Source organism: Bufo bufo, chromosome 3 (assembly GCF_905171765.1).
Source record: "Bufo bufo chromosome 3, aBufBuf1.1, whole genome shotgun sequence".
Classification (NCBI taxonomy): Eukaryota; Metazoa; Chordata; class Amphibia; order Anura; family Bufonidae; genus Bufo; species Bufo bufo.
The window spans coordinates 689,040,404-689,060,546 of record NC_053391.1 but is presented as its reverse complement, the minus strand read 5'-3'; the positions used below and the strand labels follow the sequence as shown (position 1 = coordinate 689,060,546).

General features: G+C 44.3%; 1 protein-coding gene across 1 annotated transcript; it reads left to right on the top strand.

Moving 5' to 3' along the window:
• The first annotated feature begins 230 nt into the window (after positions 1-230).
• LOC120994064 (odorant receptor 131-2-like) lies at positions 231-1,022 on the top strand. The gene has a single exon (XM_040422523.1). The coding sequence runs from the start codon at positions 231-233 to the stop codon at positions 1,020-1,022; it is 792 nt and encodes a 263-aa protein (XP_040278457.1).
• The last annotated feature ends 19,121 nt before the right edge of the window (positions 1,023-20,143 follow it).

Sequence of the window (20,143 nt, the reverse complement as noted above, 5' to 3'; positions counted from 1 at the left end):
AGATATCTATGTATTCTAGACATCTGACGGGCTGAACACTGTCACGTCCCTGTGTGAGATCTCCTAGAAGAATTGCTACCATCCAGATTCCAATGGTGAATTCCAGTTCTGCTCCTGAAAATGTTACCGTGACCTTCTCTTATACTAAAGAGGTTGATGATGTCACCAGAATAGTTTTTTTGATTATGTCCCTTTTGTGTTTCTCCTTCTTCTTCTACTTAATGGCTATTATGCTAAAGGTCTTCTTCATCACTCCTCACATACAGGAGAACCCTCGATACATCCTCTTTGTCCACATGCTCATCAATGACATGTTGTATATCATCTCGACACATTTCATGGTAGTGTCTTACATGCATTCTATTGATTTCCCTGTAATAGTCTGTTTCATCATTCAAAGCTACTTTGGTGGTTTCTTCCTAATGACCCCATACAACCTGGTCCTCATGTCTCTAGAACGTTACATAGCCATATGTTTCCCACTGAGACACTTACAGTTGTGTACACCAAAGACAGCAAAATATGCAATTGCTGTGGTCTGGGTCATAGGGTTGTCTCTGAGTACTGTAAACTTCATTACCGTGAGCTACTTCACAGAGAGAACCTCATATTCCCTTTATGAGTTGTGTGGTGCTATAAAGGTGGTAAGTCCCATACAAAACGTGATCAGGACAACCATCAATATCCTCAGCTTCACCATGGTGGCCTTGATTATTCTATATACCTACATTAATGTCATGCTGGTTGCCAGGAAGGTTGGTTCTGGAGGTTCTTCAGCCCTTAAAGCTGGGAAAACTGTGCTGCTCCATGCCATCCAGCTACTGTTATGTATGTCCTCCTACATCTCCACCACAATAGAGACCTATGTAAATTACACATACTTTTTAATCTTTTCCAACTATGTTTTGTTCACGTGTGTGCCCAGATTACTCAGTCCACTGATCTATGGGATAAGAGATGAAGCTTTTCAAAAACATATAAGAAAAGCTTGCACAATAACTTGTGTCTGTCGACCACAATGAGGTTTAGAAAATGATCATTATTCTAATAATACGCTTCTCAGCTTCTCCACTTCTTATATAAATGGGTGTTGTTTTTGGCAGAGAGATCACTAGGAGTCACTCCCATTGACAGCAGGGTCAAAACATCAAGAAATCTTTATCGATAAAAACAGGAGAAGTGGTCATACTGAAGAGCTCAATGATTTTCTACATTGCTTTACCATCCCAAGCCACCAAATATTTGCCCTGTTTGAGGGGCACAGGTCATGTTTGTGCTGGTAAGCAACAACAGCTCAGCCCTGAAACATTGGTTTACGTGTTCATATGTGGAGAGTGTTGATCTCTGGAAAATAAAAAGTGAATGTCCTTGGTGGCACCTTCCTACTGCCAAAATCCAAGCTAACATAGCAAGAAGCTGCCAAAAGACCTTCATCTATCTCCACCTACTGTATAATCCTGCAGCCTTCATCCAGAGGAAGAGAAAAATATCCTTCATGAAAAATTATCATGAAGCTCAATAGTATGAATGCTCTTACAGTAGAGACTTCTACAGTGTGACTACTCTTACGGTAGAGACCTCCATAGTGTGACTACTCCTACGGTAGAGACCTCCATAGTGTGACCGCACTTACAGTAGACATCTTCATATTGTGACCCATAGGAAGAACTACATAATTGATTCTAAACTAATTGGATTCTTTATGATTTTGTCCAAAATTCATCCTCATACCGAAGCTGAATATTTTTCATTAGTTTCGGATGGAATGCATAAAAATGGCTCCCAGGACTGATTTAGTTTAAGAATTGGCAGGAGAAAACAAGAAGGATAATCACATGACACTGGGCGGAAGTGGAAGAACTTAATCTGATTGGTCACAGGCTGACATACAGCCTCAGCAGCCAATCGGAGGTAGCTGTAGACAGAAAGATGGCTGTGCAGAGCAATCAAATACCATGCTATTATGATCTGCTGTTGAGGGTGGATGGGTCTGTGGAGTGTCTGCCATTTTACAGTATATTGAGGCACAAGTATCTATTCTAGTAACAGGGACAGTGTGTATCGCCCCAGAGTAGCATTACCATCTTTGCACCTCGCTACTGTCTTTATATGTTAAAGGTTTTTTGTCATGAGAAATAACGTTATGTAGCTGACGGACATGAGCGATGTGCCGATGTCAGCAGTACATAACAGTGTGCTTTATAGCTCCCTGCCTGATGCCGTTCTCTTAAAATAAAGACTTTTAAAATATGCTAATGAGCCTCTAGGTGCTATTAGGGCGTTGCTTCAGCACCTAGAGGCTAGGTCTACGCACCCTTTGGCACGCCCAGGTCCAGTTGATTGACTTTTGAGTTCTCCTCAGTGTCCCGTAAATCCCGCGCCTGCGCCGTCCAGTTTAGTATTCGGTGCAAGCGCAGTGAGTGAAGGACGCGCTCCTGCTGCCAGCTTTCTTCGGTGCAGGCTCATTAGCATATTTTAAAAGTTTTTATTTTAAGAGAACGGTAGCAGGCAGGGAGGTTTAAAGCATATTGTTATGTACTGCTGACATTAGCACATCGCTAATGTTAGTCAGCTACATAACGTTATTTCTCATGAAAGAAACCCTTTAACCTCATGTCATCATATTTATTTATTTCAGGTCCAAACACTGTGCATTTTCTAGTATGCAACTGTTATGTTCAAATGTAATGTACCTGGTTCACCAGCAGGTGGCAGCTAGCATGACAGAGCTACAGTTAAAGAGAATGAAACCCTTCTTTCCATTCTAACTCTCTCTCTCTAAGGAAACAAGGGCTGGGCACGTCGCCGTTGGATGTGCCCCAGCCAAGCCAGCTAGAGCACCTTCAGTTCTGCTGGACATGGAGGCCACAGCTTAAAGCCTCAGAAGGCAGGAGGAGTTTTCCCTGGACAAATCTAGAGACAGATTAGACTACAAAGTGAAGTTGCAGCATAAAGAAGAAGCTGAGTTCTATAGCCAGCCTGTCAGTTCAGAAGAGCCAGAGAGCAACAGATGTAGCAGAGAGGAGTTTGCCTGCCACAGTTATAATGCTAAAGCCTGCTGGAAACAAGATAAAGTTTGCATAAATGTTTCTCCTAAAGGTTTACAAAGTAAAGCTGCTTTTCAACTTTATCACAAGGTCTGGACTCTATTTATTATTTTTCTATTCTATTTCCAAAGTAAATTGTCAATATCAGTGTGCAGTGTGTTTGTAGAAGAGGAGATACACTTAATAGAGCCACTGTCTTTAAAGAGGACCTTTCACTGCTCCTGACATGTCTGTTTTAATGTCTTCATGCATTCCCCATGTGATAACAAATCTGGAGCATCTATTCTTATGGCTCTATGATGTACCATTCCTTTATTATTTCTACTAAAAGGTATGAATGAAGTGCTATTAGCCTTCATTAAGGGTATAGAGCGGTGGTAACCAGTGGGGGGGGGGGGGGGGGGTGTACCTGCACACATGAACATGGCAGCACTGATTGGATAGACTGAGTCTGTGTAGATACACATCCCCGACTTGTTACCACCCCTCTGTACACTTACTGAAGGCTAATAGCAATTCAAATATAACTTCTAGCAGGAATAATAAAGGAATGGCACAACATAGAGTCATAAGAATAGATGCTCCAGAATTGTTATTACATGGGGAATGCATGAAGCTATTAAAACAGCCAGGTCAGGAGTGGTGAGAGGTCCTCTTTACATTATAGAAAACACATCTGCAATTTTGCCATTACCATTTAATAATCTGTGTGTACAAAACCTGTGACTTTCCATTTATAGGCCTCACAAAAAACACCTGGAAAACAAAACGAAATACACACACATAATTTTTAAAAGTCAGAATGTGATTAGTAACAGCAGTAAAAGCATCAGGTCATTAGTAGCAGTAGTAACTGTAGTAATTGTGGCAACTGTAGTCACGGTGGTTTTCATCCACAAGGCCGGCACACAAAACCACAGTGATGTGCAAGATCTGCACAATTAAAAGAGGCTATGGCCAGAGAACTACAAACATAGGTACCAGGGCTTTACTGCAGCACAAGAAGCGGCACAATAGAACTGACCAGCATTCCCAACCGGAACAAGTCTGTCGTCCTTCTCCTGCTCTTCTTTGTGCCAGTGCAGTCTCCAGACCTGGGGGTATTTGCAATTGTATATAGTTATGTGATGTAATATTATGCATTTTTATTGTTTACGCCGTGCATTCCAGCAGAAAAAGGTATTGTTGGCAATGGTGGTCATGAACATGGCTAACCACTCTGTTCCTCCCCTCTTGGTAAGCGGGGGCTGGTCCTGCTTCCTGCCAGGAGTTCCAGTCTATAGAGAGAGAGGAGAGAAATTACATGTCTGATCCTACTCCTTGGAACCAAATAGTCTTCTCCTGTGAGACCAACACTCCAGAGTGACCAGCAATTCTGCTTCCAGAAAGCATCACTGAGACAAAACAGCAGAACGATCAGCGAAATACAACTCTACAGACACTGCTGCAGGGTGAGGGACTACACCTCAGGCACCCATCATCTAAACCATCAAAAGGCAAGACAAAGCTGAAGTCTGAATCTTATAGTGGATGGATACCTATACCCACAAGTGCCTGCTTGTGTCAATATATAGTCATCAAACTTAAGTTGCCACCATTCCTCCTCAACTGGTGTCAGAAACTGCACTTTGTAGTTACTGCTGCTGGATGTACCACAAATTATATTCTTCACCAAGTAAAGAGAGGCTGTGATACATTTACTTCTGGCCTGATTCTTCAAACTACATTTCCACTGCACTGATCCCCAGGGAGCAACAGCCTGAGGGAGTACACCATGACAAACACCTCATCAGAGCCACTACCACTCCCATCCTCTGCACCAGCTCCTCAGGGGCTCGCTGCAGCCAGGCCACACCCCCAAGCAGTACAATGCCCTTGTCATTACATTTACTTGCCTTCACCAAAAGGTAATTCTTCAGTAAAACTGAATTCTATGTAATCAACAGCAGTTTTTGCCAAATCCATCACTGAGACTTTTGGACATGTGTCTGTAGTGGAGCTTTTCCGAGCTTTCACTAAAATTGAATAGATCGATCTATTCTCTGGGTCATTTTTACCTCCCTCATATTGCGGCCATTACGATATAGGCATTGGGACTTTGTTTTGATGAGTGCGGTATTTTTGTGTTTTTTATACTTTTGCAATTTTAGCCTTTTATGACATGTTATAATCTGTATGTGATACTTTATGTCTTATGCTTATTTGCTATAAATTTATTGTGGATACCAATCAATCATGTGTCTGCCTGATATTGAGTGACCCCCTATCCAAGTTTTTTACTGCAATTTTCACGTACCAGCATCTGGGAGTGCTGTGGGGTAGTGCACCTTTCCAAAAGTGGAACAGTGAGAGAGCCACCATGCTTTTTTCAAAATTTAATTCTGCTGTATGATATTCGTAATTCTGACCAGCTCTCAATTTTGTTCACAAAAAAAAAAGGTTTCTACATGACTGTGGCCTGACCCTGGCACATACCCTGTTCATGACTTCATGGACGTCTGGGGAGGTAGATTGGAACAGTGATAGGAACTGGCCAAGTTTTCTCTGTCTGTACTGTCTCGTCCAGCCTCCAGTGTCATCTCAGAGAGGGTTTTCAGCACAGCAGGGGTCATCATGGCACCCAAACTGATAAAGTTGTCATCCATAATTCTACAAAACATCACTTTTGTCAAAATAAATGATGCATGTAACCACGAGGATATTCACACACCTCGGGCTGTGATCGATCAATAGATCGGCTGACGGTGCCCCATCATGCCACTGTCTGCCTGCCTACCATCATGTTCTGTGCTATATGGATGATTTTGACGCCACCACCGCAGCTGCTATTCTCTGCTGCTAATCCCCCTACTGCCACTTCCATTACCACTACTGCCACTACATAGTTTATACGGTTGAAAAAAGACTTGTGTCCATGAAGTTCAACCAAGGGATAGGTGGGAACGTGAATTCCAGAAGGAAGGGAGACTCAGATTTTTACACATTTTCATAACCCTTTTCAAAACTGGGTCTATTCCACAGATTCACAGTTCTTACAGTAAAGAAGCTTTGACGCTTCTGGAGACTGAACTTTTTCCTCTCCAGTCGGAGGCAGTGCCCCCTTGTCTTTTGAGAGCATTTGACATTGAACAGTTTTTCACCGTATTTTTTTGCATGGCCCATTTATATATTTGTGTAAGTTCATCATGCCCCCCTTAGACGTCTCTTCTCAAGACTAAATAAATGTAATTCTTTTAATCTTTCTTTATAAGGCTTCGTTCACATCACCGTTCAGCCTTTCCGTTCTCCTGCTCCGTTTAGGAGCAGGAGAACGGAAAGGACGGATTCGGCACATAACTGAGCCAAACGGAGCCTAAGGACCCCATAGACTATAATGGGGTCCGTTACTTTCCGCTCAGAAGATGATTTTGGAGCGGAGACAAAAGTTTTGCATGCAGGACTTTTGTCTCCGCTTCAAAATCATCTTCTGAGCGGAAACATAACGGACCCCATTATAGTCTATGGGGTCATAAGGGCTCAGTTTGGCTCAGTTATGTGCCGAATCCATCCTTTCCGTTCTCCTACTCCTAAACGGAGCAGGAGAACGGAAAGGCTGAACGGTGATGTGAACGAAGCCTAACTAAGACCCTCCATGCCCCTTATCAGTTTAGTCACTACTATTACTGCTACACAGTCGCCACTAGAGATGAGCAAATTTCTCAAAAATTTAGATTCGGATGGTTTAATGAATTTCCCAAAAAGATTTGATTCGATCCAAACTTATTTGTGATGAATTGCGTTAAAAAAGAGCTATTTCCTGGCTGCAGAGTCTGTATAGGGGTGTAGAACACTGTGCATTGCAGAAACATGTATAGGGAGTCCGCTGTGGTAGTGAAACAGTACTGTGAGTCAGTACACGCAGATGATAGGTGTCACTTTTATAATCACTTCACACTTCACTTCACGGGGCCAAAACTGACCAAATAACTGAAGTGTGAACTCAGCCTTAAAGGTCAATGTTAGCACCAGGTATGAAGAACCGTGCAGTGGTCCAAGATTTTACTGTAAAGTGAAAGAGCGCACTCCTTTTACACCGTCGTCAGCTAATTCTACATAGATTTCTACAGAACCTGTTGTGTTACATGCAGTGATACAAGTAATGCCCCCATGAAAGAGTGGAGATGGTGTCAGCAGTAAGTTTTTGTTGACATCACTATTTATTTTGCCCCTCTTATCATCCATCCATCAAGAAAAATCCCCAAAAAACGGATCCTGTCTTCTGAGCATCCCCTTTCACACGGTCAGCATTTGCTCTGTGATCCATCAGCATTGCTAAGGCCAAAAAAAACAGGAGTGGATCCAAAACAAAGATGACACATGATTGTAATATTTGCATGTCTTCTGCGTTTTGTACCCACTCCTGCTTTTGGCTTCCAAATCATAAGCATATCCTGCTACAAAATAGGGACAGTGTGATACAGGCCTTACGGATGCTCCAAAGATATGATCCGTTGTGTTTCAAATTTTTTTGTCCTTCTGACAGATCAGAAGAAGGGTAAAATAAATGGTTATTTAAACAAGGCAACACAGGGACAACAGTGGCCCAGTCACAGAGTGGTGAGGGTGGCAACAGCATGAGGAGTCAAAACAGTGGCCCAGTCACAGAGTGGTGAGGGTGGCAACAGCATGAGGAGTCAACACAGTGGCCTACTCACAGAGTGGTGAGGGTGGCAACAGCATGAGGAGTAAACACAGTGGCCCAGGCACAGAGTGGTGAGGGTGGCAACAGCATGAGGAGTCAACACAGTGGCCTGGTCACAGAGTGATGAGGGTGGCAACAGCATGAGGAGTCAACACAGTGGACCAGTAACAGAGTGGTGAGGTGGCAACAACATGAGAAGTCAAGACAAAGGCCCGTCACAGAGTGGTGAGGGTGGCAACAGCATGAGGAGTGTCACAGTGCGGTTCACTGTGACAGTCTTAGCCGTATAGACTGGCTGCATGCCCTCTTGCGTACTGGCTGTGGGCTGTCTAATGTGTATGCTGGTTGCTTGGGGCTGGGTGCTTGCTGCAGTGTTTTGTGGAACTGCTGCCTGTGAATGTTTGCTCTCCCTGTGTCTGCTTCTCTGTGCAGTTCTTATCACTGTTGCCGTGCAGGCTGGCTGCAGGCTGACACCTGTGTATACTGGTTGCTTGGGACTGCATGCTGGCTGCGGTGTAGTGTGTGAACTGTGGCCTGTGTTTGTGGATTCCCGTTTCCGCATCTCTGTGGCTCATGTCTCTGGTGCCGTGCAGGCTGGCTGCATGCACTTTGTGTACTGGTTGAGGGTATCCCCATGCATGCTGGTTCTGCAATGCGTGCTGGATGTGGCCTTGTGTGTGAACATGGCCTTAGTATGGGTGCATTTCTGTTGTGCCACAGGTTGTTTGTGCTCTGGTGTACTGGCTGTGGTGGTCTCCATGTATGCTGGTTGCCAGGGGCAACGTCCTGTACTGCAGCCTGTGTTCCCTTCCCTGTTTGGTTCTGATGGGGTTAACTTCCCCTGGTCCGTTCCAGGGTGTGGCTTATCAGGTGCCCTCAGGGTTATCCAGTTATATCTATGTGCGAGCTGTGGGGCTTGGGGTCAGTCTATCTTCTGCCTTGCTGGGTGTAGCCCCTTGCTGCTGACCCAGGCGGTTTTGCTTGTGGTGTCGCCTGGTAATGCATACTGTCATGTGCCGGAGGCCAAAGGCATGCCCTCCGGGCGTCATGCAAACAGGCCACAGGCAAAACAGGCCAAGGACCCACAGAGAACTTTATTACAAGTGTATTAAAATCACATGACAGTAAGCAGGTTAGGCAATAGCACTACCAAAAAACCAAGTGCAGCGGCAGACCAGAGTAAAAACTCAGAGAGCGGAGAGCCAGTGAGCCCCGTTCTTCACAGAGCCCCTGGTGGTGGGGTGAACTGGGCCGAGGCCTCACTGGTCGCACCTCCAGGAAGGTCCCGGTACACTTGGCCCCTACCTGCAGAGAACCAGGATGGTGAAACCAGTGGAAAGACAACAAAACTGGAACCCAAGCAAACACAGGACATGGAACAACAAGACGAATGGGAACCAGCACAAAAGCAGATGCCTGGACCCCAAGCGGAATGGAAGCATGGTGGTCTCAGGCCAAGCTGCACACAGACTAGAGATCCTCCCTCTGGAGATCCCAGGGACCCTCTCACGAAGGCAGGACAGTTGTAAGCCGTGTATCGGGGTGGACTCCCCAGGATACAGCGAAGTCACAGACAAGGAAAGCGACACTGACACCAGCTTAATATGCAAGAACAGAAACTTTACTTATGCAAAAAGTAATATCACAAAACATAACCAAAACAATGCAAACATGCATAGAAAAACGCTATATCCCGGACCCACAGTCAATGTCCCTGCCCACTGGACAGGCCTAGCCGATGTTGGACACAGCAGAGCCTGCAAGTCATGCTGTGCCGCTACAGAGGACACCCCTAGCCGGTGGCAGACGCAGCAGAGCCTGCAAGTCAATAACTGCACTGCAGTCCAGTACAGAAAAGCCTAGCAAAACGATATAATCCTAACTAACTAACTAACTAACTAACTAATGCGAGGCCTAGGCTAGTCTCTGTTACTTCAGGCGCCACACAATATATTACAATCCGTAACCGAGTGCACTGACCTGCGTCCGTTCTGGGCCCGAGGATGCAGCCTACCAGGGATGGCCACCAACCTCTCAGCAACCGTGCGGCCTTGCTTGATGATGAGGCCTTCTGTCCACACACTGAACTGGTCTTCCTGGGACAACCTCTCTTTCAAAAGAGCTGGATTCAGTAAGGGTATAACAGTTACTCTCCTTCTTTTGAGTGTCCATTAACTGCCGGCCATCTGCAAGCCAGGATGGAATCGGATTCAGTCCCTCACAGCACAATCCTTCCACCATGTCAGATCACCACTTCCTGCTCTGTCTGGCACACACAGCATGAGTCATCAGCATGAGTCATCATCTGTTTTGCATATTCAAATCCCAGAGTGTGCTGACTGTAGCTATAAAACAGTGGCCTCTAGTGCCCGGAATGCACAATGACAGTTTCAGTACAAACATTATGCAGAAATAGCTGTTTCACAATCTCACACAAACAGGGGATAGAAACAGAAGCAGAAAGGAACTACAGGCAGACAAGAACAGACAAGGATCAGAAGCAGTAGGCACTGCCAGGCAGGACATGGGACAGGACTACAATCAGAAGCAGTTTAGCTCTGCCAGGCTACACAATAAACATAGTGGATCCAGACAGAGAACAGGTACATAACATCAGACAAAGCAGCAACAACATCATCATAGAAGGACAGGTACAGATCAGACAAGGACATAACATTAAACACCAATGCAATACCAGGCGACACCACACAGAATGGTAAAATCCCCCTGGGTCAGCAGCAAGGGGCAGCACCTAGAAAGACACAAGACAGACTGACCCCAAGCCCCACAGCTCGCAGATAGATATACCGTAGCTGGATAACCCTGAGGGCACCTGATGAGCCACACCCAGGAACGGACCAGGGGAAGTTAACCCCATCAGAACCAAACAGGGAGGGGAGCCTGCATGAACAGGGAAGTGAAGACACAGGCTCCTGACAACCAGCATACACGGAGACCACCGCAGCCAGTACGCCAGAGCACAAACAACCCGTGACACAACAGAAATGCATCCATACTAAGGCCATGTTCACAAACAAGGCCGCAGCCAGCACGCATCGCTAAACCATCATGCATGGGGATACCCACAACCAGTACACAAAGCGCATGCAGCCGGCCTGCACAGCACCTTGAATGGGTCCAGATCCGTTCCGCAACGTTGCGGAACGGGTGCGGAACCATTCATTTTCTATGAATCCGGCCAGCCAATGATTGACAGCCAGCCAATAGATTTCGGCTGTACAGCAAAGCCGGCCGAAGTCTCACACATGAGCCCTGACTTCTCTATTAAGGTGCCTGCACATTGCTGTATACCGCTGTTAGGCAGTTTTCAGCAGCAAAATTCGCAGGCTCCCGGGTGTGAGTGCGCATCAGAACATTCACGTACGTGGCTGTCAATCAAAGGGGAAGGGGCAGGGAAAGGAGGTCTGGTTATCCTGACTTGAAGCGATGAGGCCGCTGCCCCCTTGACTTCGAACTCTGCTGTTACATAGCGCATGCAGGGGATTAAAGTTTGTTTTTCAAGATTTTGGTGCATCTGGCTGGAGGAACAAAAGGATCTTTAGAAACATACTGCTGGCTACTTTAAGGTAATGCTGGTGGTTTGGGAGGCGTTTTTAGGTGACAGGTTCCCTCGTTTAATACAAATACAGGCTCCTGCATCAGAATCACATAGCCGCGATCAGCGGCAGTTAACTCCTCATGTGAGGCACCTAAGGGGTTAATTGCCGCTGATCGCAGTTCCCAGCTATGTTATTCTGCTGCCGGCACCTGTACTAAAGGTTTATTATCATTGGTGGCGCAGTGTGCCCCCCCTCAACCCCCTAGTATTAAAATCATTGGTGGCAGTGGCCACAGGGTCCCCTCTTCATTGGTGGTGCATTGGCAGCTTCTGATCGGAGCCCCAGCAGTGTAATGCTGGGGCTCTGATCGGTTACCATGGTAACCAGGATACTACTGAAGCCCTGGCTGCCATGGTAACCTCCCTGCTGCTGTGTGTACTATGCACAGGGCAGCAGGGACAGTGTAAAGTCCTATTCACCCTAATAGAGATCTATCAAGGTATATAGGACAAGGGATTAAAAGATCTCAAGAATGATTATTTGAAATCCATGGAAGGCATCCTCGAAGAAGTACATGCAGAGAAAGTTAACAACCAACCTAAAGAAGGAGAAGTCGGGCACATCCCACATCAAGGTGTTTACCACTCAAAGAAACCAGATAAGTTTAGAGTAGTATCTTATTGCTCAGCAAAGTACAATGGTGTTGCATTGAATGATCATCTACTAAAAGGACCAGATCTTACAAACCCACTGCCTGGAGTACTATGTAGATTCAGAAAGTATCCCATAGTGGTCATGTGTGATGTTGAAAAGATGATCCACCAGTTTCATGTGAAGAATGAAGATAGAGACTTCCTGAGGTTTCTATGGTGGGAGGACGGAGATACAGATTCAGAGCCAGCAGAATACAGAATGAAAGTACACTTGTTTGGAGCAGCATCGTCTCCAGGTTGCGCCAATTATGGTATGAAGTACCTAACCAATCAAAATGAAAAGGATTTCCCATCAGCAGCAAATTTTCAGAAGAAATTTTTTTATGTAAATGATGGTTTCATAAGTCTAGAATCCACAGAATCTGCACTCAAACTAGTGAAAGAAATCCAAGACTTATGCGCAAGAGGAAACCTGTGCCTTCATAAATTCATCTCAAACAACAGAAAAGTACTGGAATCCATCAGTGACTCTGAATGTGCATCAACAATGAAGAATGTAGACCTCAATTATGATCATCTTCCAGTTCAGAACGTACTTGGATTGGGATAAAATGTAGAGAATGGCAAGTTCTTCTTTGAAGTATCTTTTGAAGAGAAAGTTGCAACTAGACGTACCATTCTTTCCGTGGTGGCTTCTATATATGATCCATTGGAATTCTTGGCCCAACTAATCCTCAGAGCAAAAGAAATACTACAAGAATTATGCAGACAGAAGTTGGGATGGACGAGCCCATACCTGAAAATTTGAGGCCAAGGTGGGAGAATTTGATAATAGACTTGCAAAACTTGAGATTAGTTCGAATACCCAGATGTTTTGTACCTCATGATTTTGGAAAGTACAAGAAAATAGAACTTCATTATTTTTCAGATGTCAGTAGTTATGGTTATAGTCAGTGCTCTTACATCAGAGTAATAGGAGAAGAAAAGATACACTGTGCCCTGGTTATGGGGAAGGCCTGAGATGCACCTACCAGTATTCAGACAATACCAAGACTTGAACTGACAGCAGCCGTAGTTTCAGCATCAGTAAGCAAGTTTCTGAGAGAAGAATTGGAAAATAGATGAAGAATATTTTTGGACAGACTCACAAGTTGTCCTAGGATGCATAGACAACGAAGCTCAAAGATTCCATATCTTTGTCGCCAACAGATTTGAGAAAATTCCGAAAATAACAAATCCAGGACATTGGCATCACATTGACACAAATCATAACCCAGCAGATCATGCTTCAAGGGGCCTGAATGTAACAGAATTGAAAAATTCAAATTGGTTCACAGGCCCAGAGTTCCTTTGTGGAAAAGAAAATAATGCTCAGTAAAGGTTACACAGAATTGTCTATGGGTGATCCAGAAGTAAAAGTTGTACAAACATTTAGCACTGCTGTCAAGTGTCAAGATGACATACTTGAAAGACTAGCCAGATGTTCAAAATGGAATATGGTCATAAATGTAGTAGCTCGAATTCAACGTTTGGCAAATTGAATCAGAAAGAAGGAATTGTTGAATGTAGAAGAAAAAAATTAAAGCTGAAGAAACAGTCATAAGACTCATTCAACAGAGATTCTACAGTGAAGAGTTGAAGAGACTTAGTAAAAAACCTAAAAGGCTTCCGAACAACCACCCATTGTACAAGCTTAATCTTGTTCTGCAGGATGGTACACTGAAGGTGGGAGGGAGACTGGAAAATGTATTGTTACCTAGCAGAGTGAAGCATCCAGCAATTCTACCCAAAAACTCTACCTTCACAAGATTGATTATTGATCACTACCACAACAAATCCTTGCATCAAGGAAGAATCTTTACTCAAAGCTGTTTGAGAGAAGGTGGTTACTGGATTGTTAAAGGAAGCAAAGTTATAGCAAAGTATATAAGTAAATGTGTAGTCTGCAGAAAGGCACGTAGACCTACAGAAGAACAAAGAATGGCAGATTTACCGACAGATCGTATAAACCCATCACCACCATTTCTTTATAGCGGAATGGATTGCTTCGGCCCATTCATCACCAAGCAAAACTGCAAGGAGTACAAGAGATATAGACTAATATTTACATGTCTGAGCTCCAGAGCAATGTACCTGGAAACAGGGGCGTAGCTAGAAATGCATGGGCCCCATAGCAAAAAAAAATTATGCCCCCCCCTCTGTGCCATCCACAGATCCCCCTCCCCTAAATAGTGCCATCAACAGATCCCCCTCCCCTAAATAGTGCCATCCACAGATCCCCCTCCCCTAAATAGTGCCATCCACAGATTCCCCTCCCCTAAATAGTGCCATCCATAGATCCCCCTCCCCTAAATAGTGCCATCCACAGATCCCCCTCCCCTAAATAGTGCCATCCACAGATCCCCCTCCCCTAAATAGTGCCATCCACAGATCCCCTTCCCCTAAATAGTGCCATCCACAGATCCCCCTCCCCTAAATAGTGCCATCAACAGATCCCCCCTCCCCTAAATAGTGCCACACACAGATCCCCCTCCCCTAAATAGTGCCATCAACAGATCCCCCTCCCCTAAATAGTGCAATACACAGATCCCCCTCCCCTAAACAGTGCCATCCACAGTATCAGGTGCCCCCCCCCCCATGTGCCAGTATCAGGTCAGGTGCCAACCCCCTTCCCCCCATGTGCCAGTATCAAGTGCCCCCCGCTCCCCCCATGGCAGTAACAGTCGGGTATTAAAAAAAAAAAAAAAACACTTCTACTTACCTCCATGTCAGCGATGCGATGCAGCCTCTTCCTGTGTCCCGCGCTGTATGTCCATATATGGAGTCAGTGCTTGTATTTCAGAAAAGGTTTCTGCTGGGATTCGAACCCACAACCTTCTGTATCAGAGGCAAAGCATCTAACCACAAGACCATAAGAGCCTTAATCATGAATGTGATTTTTCATAAATGCATAGACTATCTCCATGATAATGTGAAACTAATACGTTCTTCATTTCTTTTCCAGACTAGTTGATACGTTTACTGTTTTCACGCCCTGCCCTGTGGGTGTTCTGAGGAGATCTGTCAGAATTGCTGCACGTGACTCAATCTGACAGGTTGTTCTGTTGTGGGTTTGAGCAGAATCCCACCTCCTCCCAGGTGTTGTTCTTTAGGTAATTGGTGAGGCTATTTATTCCTCCCTCTCCCTATAGCCTTTGCGGGTTATAGTTCTGCCTTGTGTGAGCTCGGGTAATATACTGAGGGAATTTAAAGGGAATAGGCCCCATTTAGGGACAGGTTCCGTATGGGGTCGCCCCTGTCGGGGCGGGTACTCCGTGTCGCTGAGGCAGGTCTATGAGTATAGCCCCTAACCATCCATATAGGGAGGGCTCTAGACCAGGGCATTATAGGAGAATATAATTGCCATATCATCTGAAGCAATTTGGCCAGATTACTGTATCATCTGAAGCATCTTGGCCACCTGTGCCCGTACCACACAAGAGTACCACCCCATCCACTACCGAGTGAGTCATACGCCTACAGGACGGGGTAAGATCCACCCATTATCTTACATCTTATAGACGAATCGGGATAGTGGAAATATATGTGTATATATGTGTGTATGTATTACGTCTATGTCCCACTATAACCACCAATGTTTTTAGTGATATTAGAGTAAAAGTTATATTTTAAAATATACTCAGTCCACATGTGGTAAATACAGCTCTGGAAGTTTGATGGATCGTCAGCTTCAACACATCTCTAGATAAGTCCTTTTCCCTTTTTTCTTCTATGTCTGTTTTGACTAGGTCTCTAGTGAGACGCTAGCTCCTTCGGTTGTGGAAGGAACTGTGTGTCTCTTTCCCTCTTCCCTACAGCTGAGGGTTTGGTTCAGTGTGTTTTAGTCTTAGGTACGTTGGCATGTGCATATCTACCATCCAGATATGCACATGGGCATAGCAGCTTAGGAAAAGTGTTTTAGGGATTGCTAGGAGGTGACCCCTTTGTTCCCTAGCAATTGGGGCCTAGTCAGATGTTTTGTTTGCTTTTCCGTGTTCTGTTTCCTTCCCTTATCTTACCTACCGTGACAACTGCATCTAGTGAGGGTGAGCAAAATTCCCTACCCTTCCCTTTTCCTTTCCCCCCGCTTTTTACTCTTCCCTTAGCTCCCATCCCCCTTCCCCCCCTTTTTTTTACCCAAGTTTCCCCTTGTCTCTACCCTCCCTCATAATCAGGAATGCATTCAGGTTATTTACAGTTCAGGATATGGTCATTCCAATGAAGAATCTGTCAGTCTACACATTCATGTGCTCAATTATTTATTAATCTTGTTGTTCTCTTTCCATTTCAGGCTTCCCCTATATATATATACTAAGAATAATATACATGTAAGCACTGTCTGTATATACCCAGAGCACATAGTTCAACCCCCCAATCTAGTTCCCTTTACTGCCAACCACAGTGGAAGTGCGTTCCACCTGAATGTCACATGATCCCGATTAGCATCACGTAACCACATCACGTAACCATAAGTCAATCTCCTCCATGTGGAGCCGTGGACCGCTGAGCACGGAAGCCAGAGCCAGATGACGCATAGGTGGAACGCACGTCCGGATCACGAGATCAGTGCTCCCGGGAACCCATACAGTTAAAAACAGCGCACACACTGACATGTGTAATGTGATCCAGTGCCATTCAACATATGAAGTCACACTAAGGTAAATTACTTTGTCATCAGCTACCAATGTATTACCTCATGAACCATTACTAATGATATTCAGTCTTTCCTACACGGCTATGGAGGTGATTACCATTCCCTTTATACTTTCACCACAGAAGCCCTACCATGAACCCGTGTTCAGCTTCTCACCAAGCTTATTTACACTATAACTGGCTATAATATAACCCCTGACTTGGATGCTATTCAGTTCTATACATTGGGTACCATATACCCCCTTTTATGATCATGCATATATCTTGATTTAATTGCTTGGCTTTTGTTTGTTTGTTGATTATGCACTTTTTCAATTTCATTTATATCTTTCCATATATATCCAGTCACTTATAGAGTTCATATTGTTTCATTGTGGATGATAGACCGCTGAAGAAGGCCTTGACAGGCCAAAACGTCCGGTAGCCAAATCTAGTGAATGTGACTACTTTAAATTTTCTGAAATGTAACTGGATCATAAATCTCATGTAATAAATGTCATAAACTGCAGACAAAAGAATCTGTGTGCCGCAGTTCTCTACTATAAGTGCCAATTTATAGTCATACAACTTGCACCATTCCTCCTCAACTGATGTCAGAAACTGCACTATGTAGTTACTGATGCTGGAGGTACCACAAGTTATATTCTTCATCAAGTAAAGAGAGGCTGTGATACATTTACTTCTGGCCTGATTCTTCAAACTACATTTCCACTGCACTGATCCCCAGGGAGCAACAGCCTGAGGGAGTACACCATGACAAACACCTCATCAGGGCCACTACCACTCCCATCCTCTGCACCAGCTCCTCAGGGGCTTGCTGCAGCCAGTCCACATCCTTTATTACATTTCCTTGCCTTTACCAAAAGGTAAATCTTCTGTGAAACTGAACTTTATGTAATCAACTGCAGTTTTTTGCCAATTCGATCAGTGAGACTTTTGGACAGATGTCTGTAGTGGAGCATTTCCTAGCTTTCACCAAGATTGAATTCTTCTGTATGATATTCATATTTCTGTCCAACTCCTAATTTTTTTCAATAAAAATGTTTAAAATTGTCTCATTTTCTACATGACTGTGGCTTTACCCTGGCACATACCCTTCATGGATGCCTGGGGAGGCAGATTGGAACAGTGGTTGGAATTGACTAAGTTTTATTCTGTCTGTACTGTCTCGTCCAGGGTCCAGTGTCATCTCAGAGGGTTTTCAGCACAGCAGGGGTCATTATTACACCCAAACTAATGGAGTTGTCATCCATAATTGTACAAAACATCACTTTTGTCAAAAATAAATGAGGCATGGATCCATGAGGATATTCACACACCTTGGCCTGATGGGATACACCCAAAGCTATTAAAAGAGCTCAGCGGTGAACTAGCAAAACCATTAACAGATTTATTTAACCAATAACTGGTAACAGGAGTCGTCCCAGAAGATTGGAAATGAGCAAATGTTGTGCCCATTCACAAGAAAGGTAGTAGGGAGGAATCGGGCAACTATAGGCCAGTAAGCCTGACATCAATAGTGGGGAAATTAATGGAAACCATACTTAAGGAGAGGATTGTGGAACATCTAAAATCCCATGGATTGAAAGATGAAAAACAGCATGGGTTTACTTCAGGGAGATCATGTCAAACTAATCTTATAGATTTTTTGGATTGGGTGACTAAAATAATAGATGGCGGAGGTGCAGTAGACATCGCTTATCTAGACTTTAGTAAGGCTTTTGATACTGTCCCACATTGAAGGCTTATCTATAAATTGCAGTTCTTGAGCTTGGACTCCCATATTGTTGAATGGATTAGGCAGTGGCTGAGGGACAGACAACAGAGGGTTGTAGTCAATGGAGTATATTCAGACCAAGGTCTTGTTACCAGTGGGGTACCTCAGGGATCTGTTCCGAGACCCATATTGTTTAATATGTTTATCAGCGGAATTGCAGAAGGCCTCGGTGGTAAGGTGTGTCTTTTTGCTGATGACACAAAGATTTGTAACAGGGTTGATGTTCCTGGAGGGATACACCAAATGGAAAAGGATTTAGGAAAACTAGAGGAATGGTCAAAAATCTGGCAACTAAAATTTAATGTTGATAAGTGCAAAATAATGCACCTGGGGCGTAAAAACCCAAGAGCAGAATATACAGGGAGGCCATTTATATGGATACACCTTAATAAAATGGGAATGGTTGGTGATATTAACTTCCTGTTTGTGGCACATTAGTATATGTGAGGGGAGAAACTTTTCAAGATGGGTGGTGAGCATGGCGGCCATTTTGAAGTCGGCCATTTTGAATCCAACTTTTGTTTTTTTCAATAGGAAGAGGGTCATGTGACACATCAAACTTATTGGGAATTTCACAAGAAAAACAATGGTGTGCTTTATTCTTTAATGAGTTATTTACAAGTTTCTGACCACTTATAAAATGTGTTCAATGTGCTGCCCATTGTGTTGGATTGTCAATGCAACCCTCTTCTCCCACTCTTCACACACTGATATCAACACCGCAGGAGAAATGCTAGCACAGGCTTCCAGTATCCGTAGTTTCAGGTGCTGCACATCTCGTATCTTCACAGCATAGACAATTGCCTTCAGATGACCCCAAAGATAAAAGTCTAAGGGGCTCAGATCGGGAGACCTTGGGGGCCATTCAACTGGCCCAGGACGACCAATCCACTTTCCAGGAAACTGTTCATCTAGGAATGCTCTGACCTGACACCCATAATGTGGTGGTGCACCATCTTGCTGGAAAAACTCAGGGAAAGTGCCAGCTGCAGTGCATAAAGAGGGAAACACATCATCATGTAGCAATTTCGCATATCCAGTGACCCCCTTAGACTTTTATCTTTGGGGTCATCTGAAGGCAATTGTCTATGCTGTCTATGCTGTGAAGCACCTGAAACTACGGATACTGGAAGCCTGTGCTAGCATTTCTCCTGCGGTGTTGATATCAGTGTGTGAAGAGTGGGAGAAGAGGGTTGCATTGACAATCCAACACAATGGGCAGCACATTGAACACATTTTATAAGTGGTCAGAAACTTGTAAATAACTCATGAAAGAATAAAGTTACGTTAAAACCACACCATTGTTTTTCTTGTGAAATTCCCAATAAGTTTGATGTGTCACATGACCCTCTTCCTATTGAAAAAACAAAAGTTGGATTCAAAATGGCCGACTTCAAAATGGCTGCCATGGTCACCACCCATCTTGAAAAGTTTCCCCCCTCACATATACTAATGTGCCACAAACAGGAAGTTAATATCACCAACCATTCCCATTTTATTAAGGTGTATCCATATAAATGGCCCACCCTATACAATCAGTGATACAGTCCTAACCTCAGTATCTGAGGAAAGGGATTTAGGGGTCATTATTTTAGAAGACTTAAAGGTAGGCAGACAATGTCATAGAGCAGCAGGAGATGCTAGCAGAATGCTTGGGTGTATAGGGAGAGGCATTACCAGTAGACAGAGGGAGGCGCTCATGTTGCTCTACAGAGCACTAGTGAGACCTCATC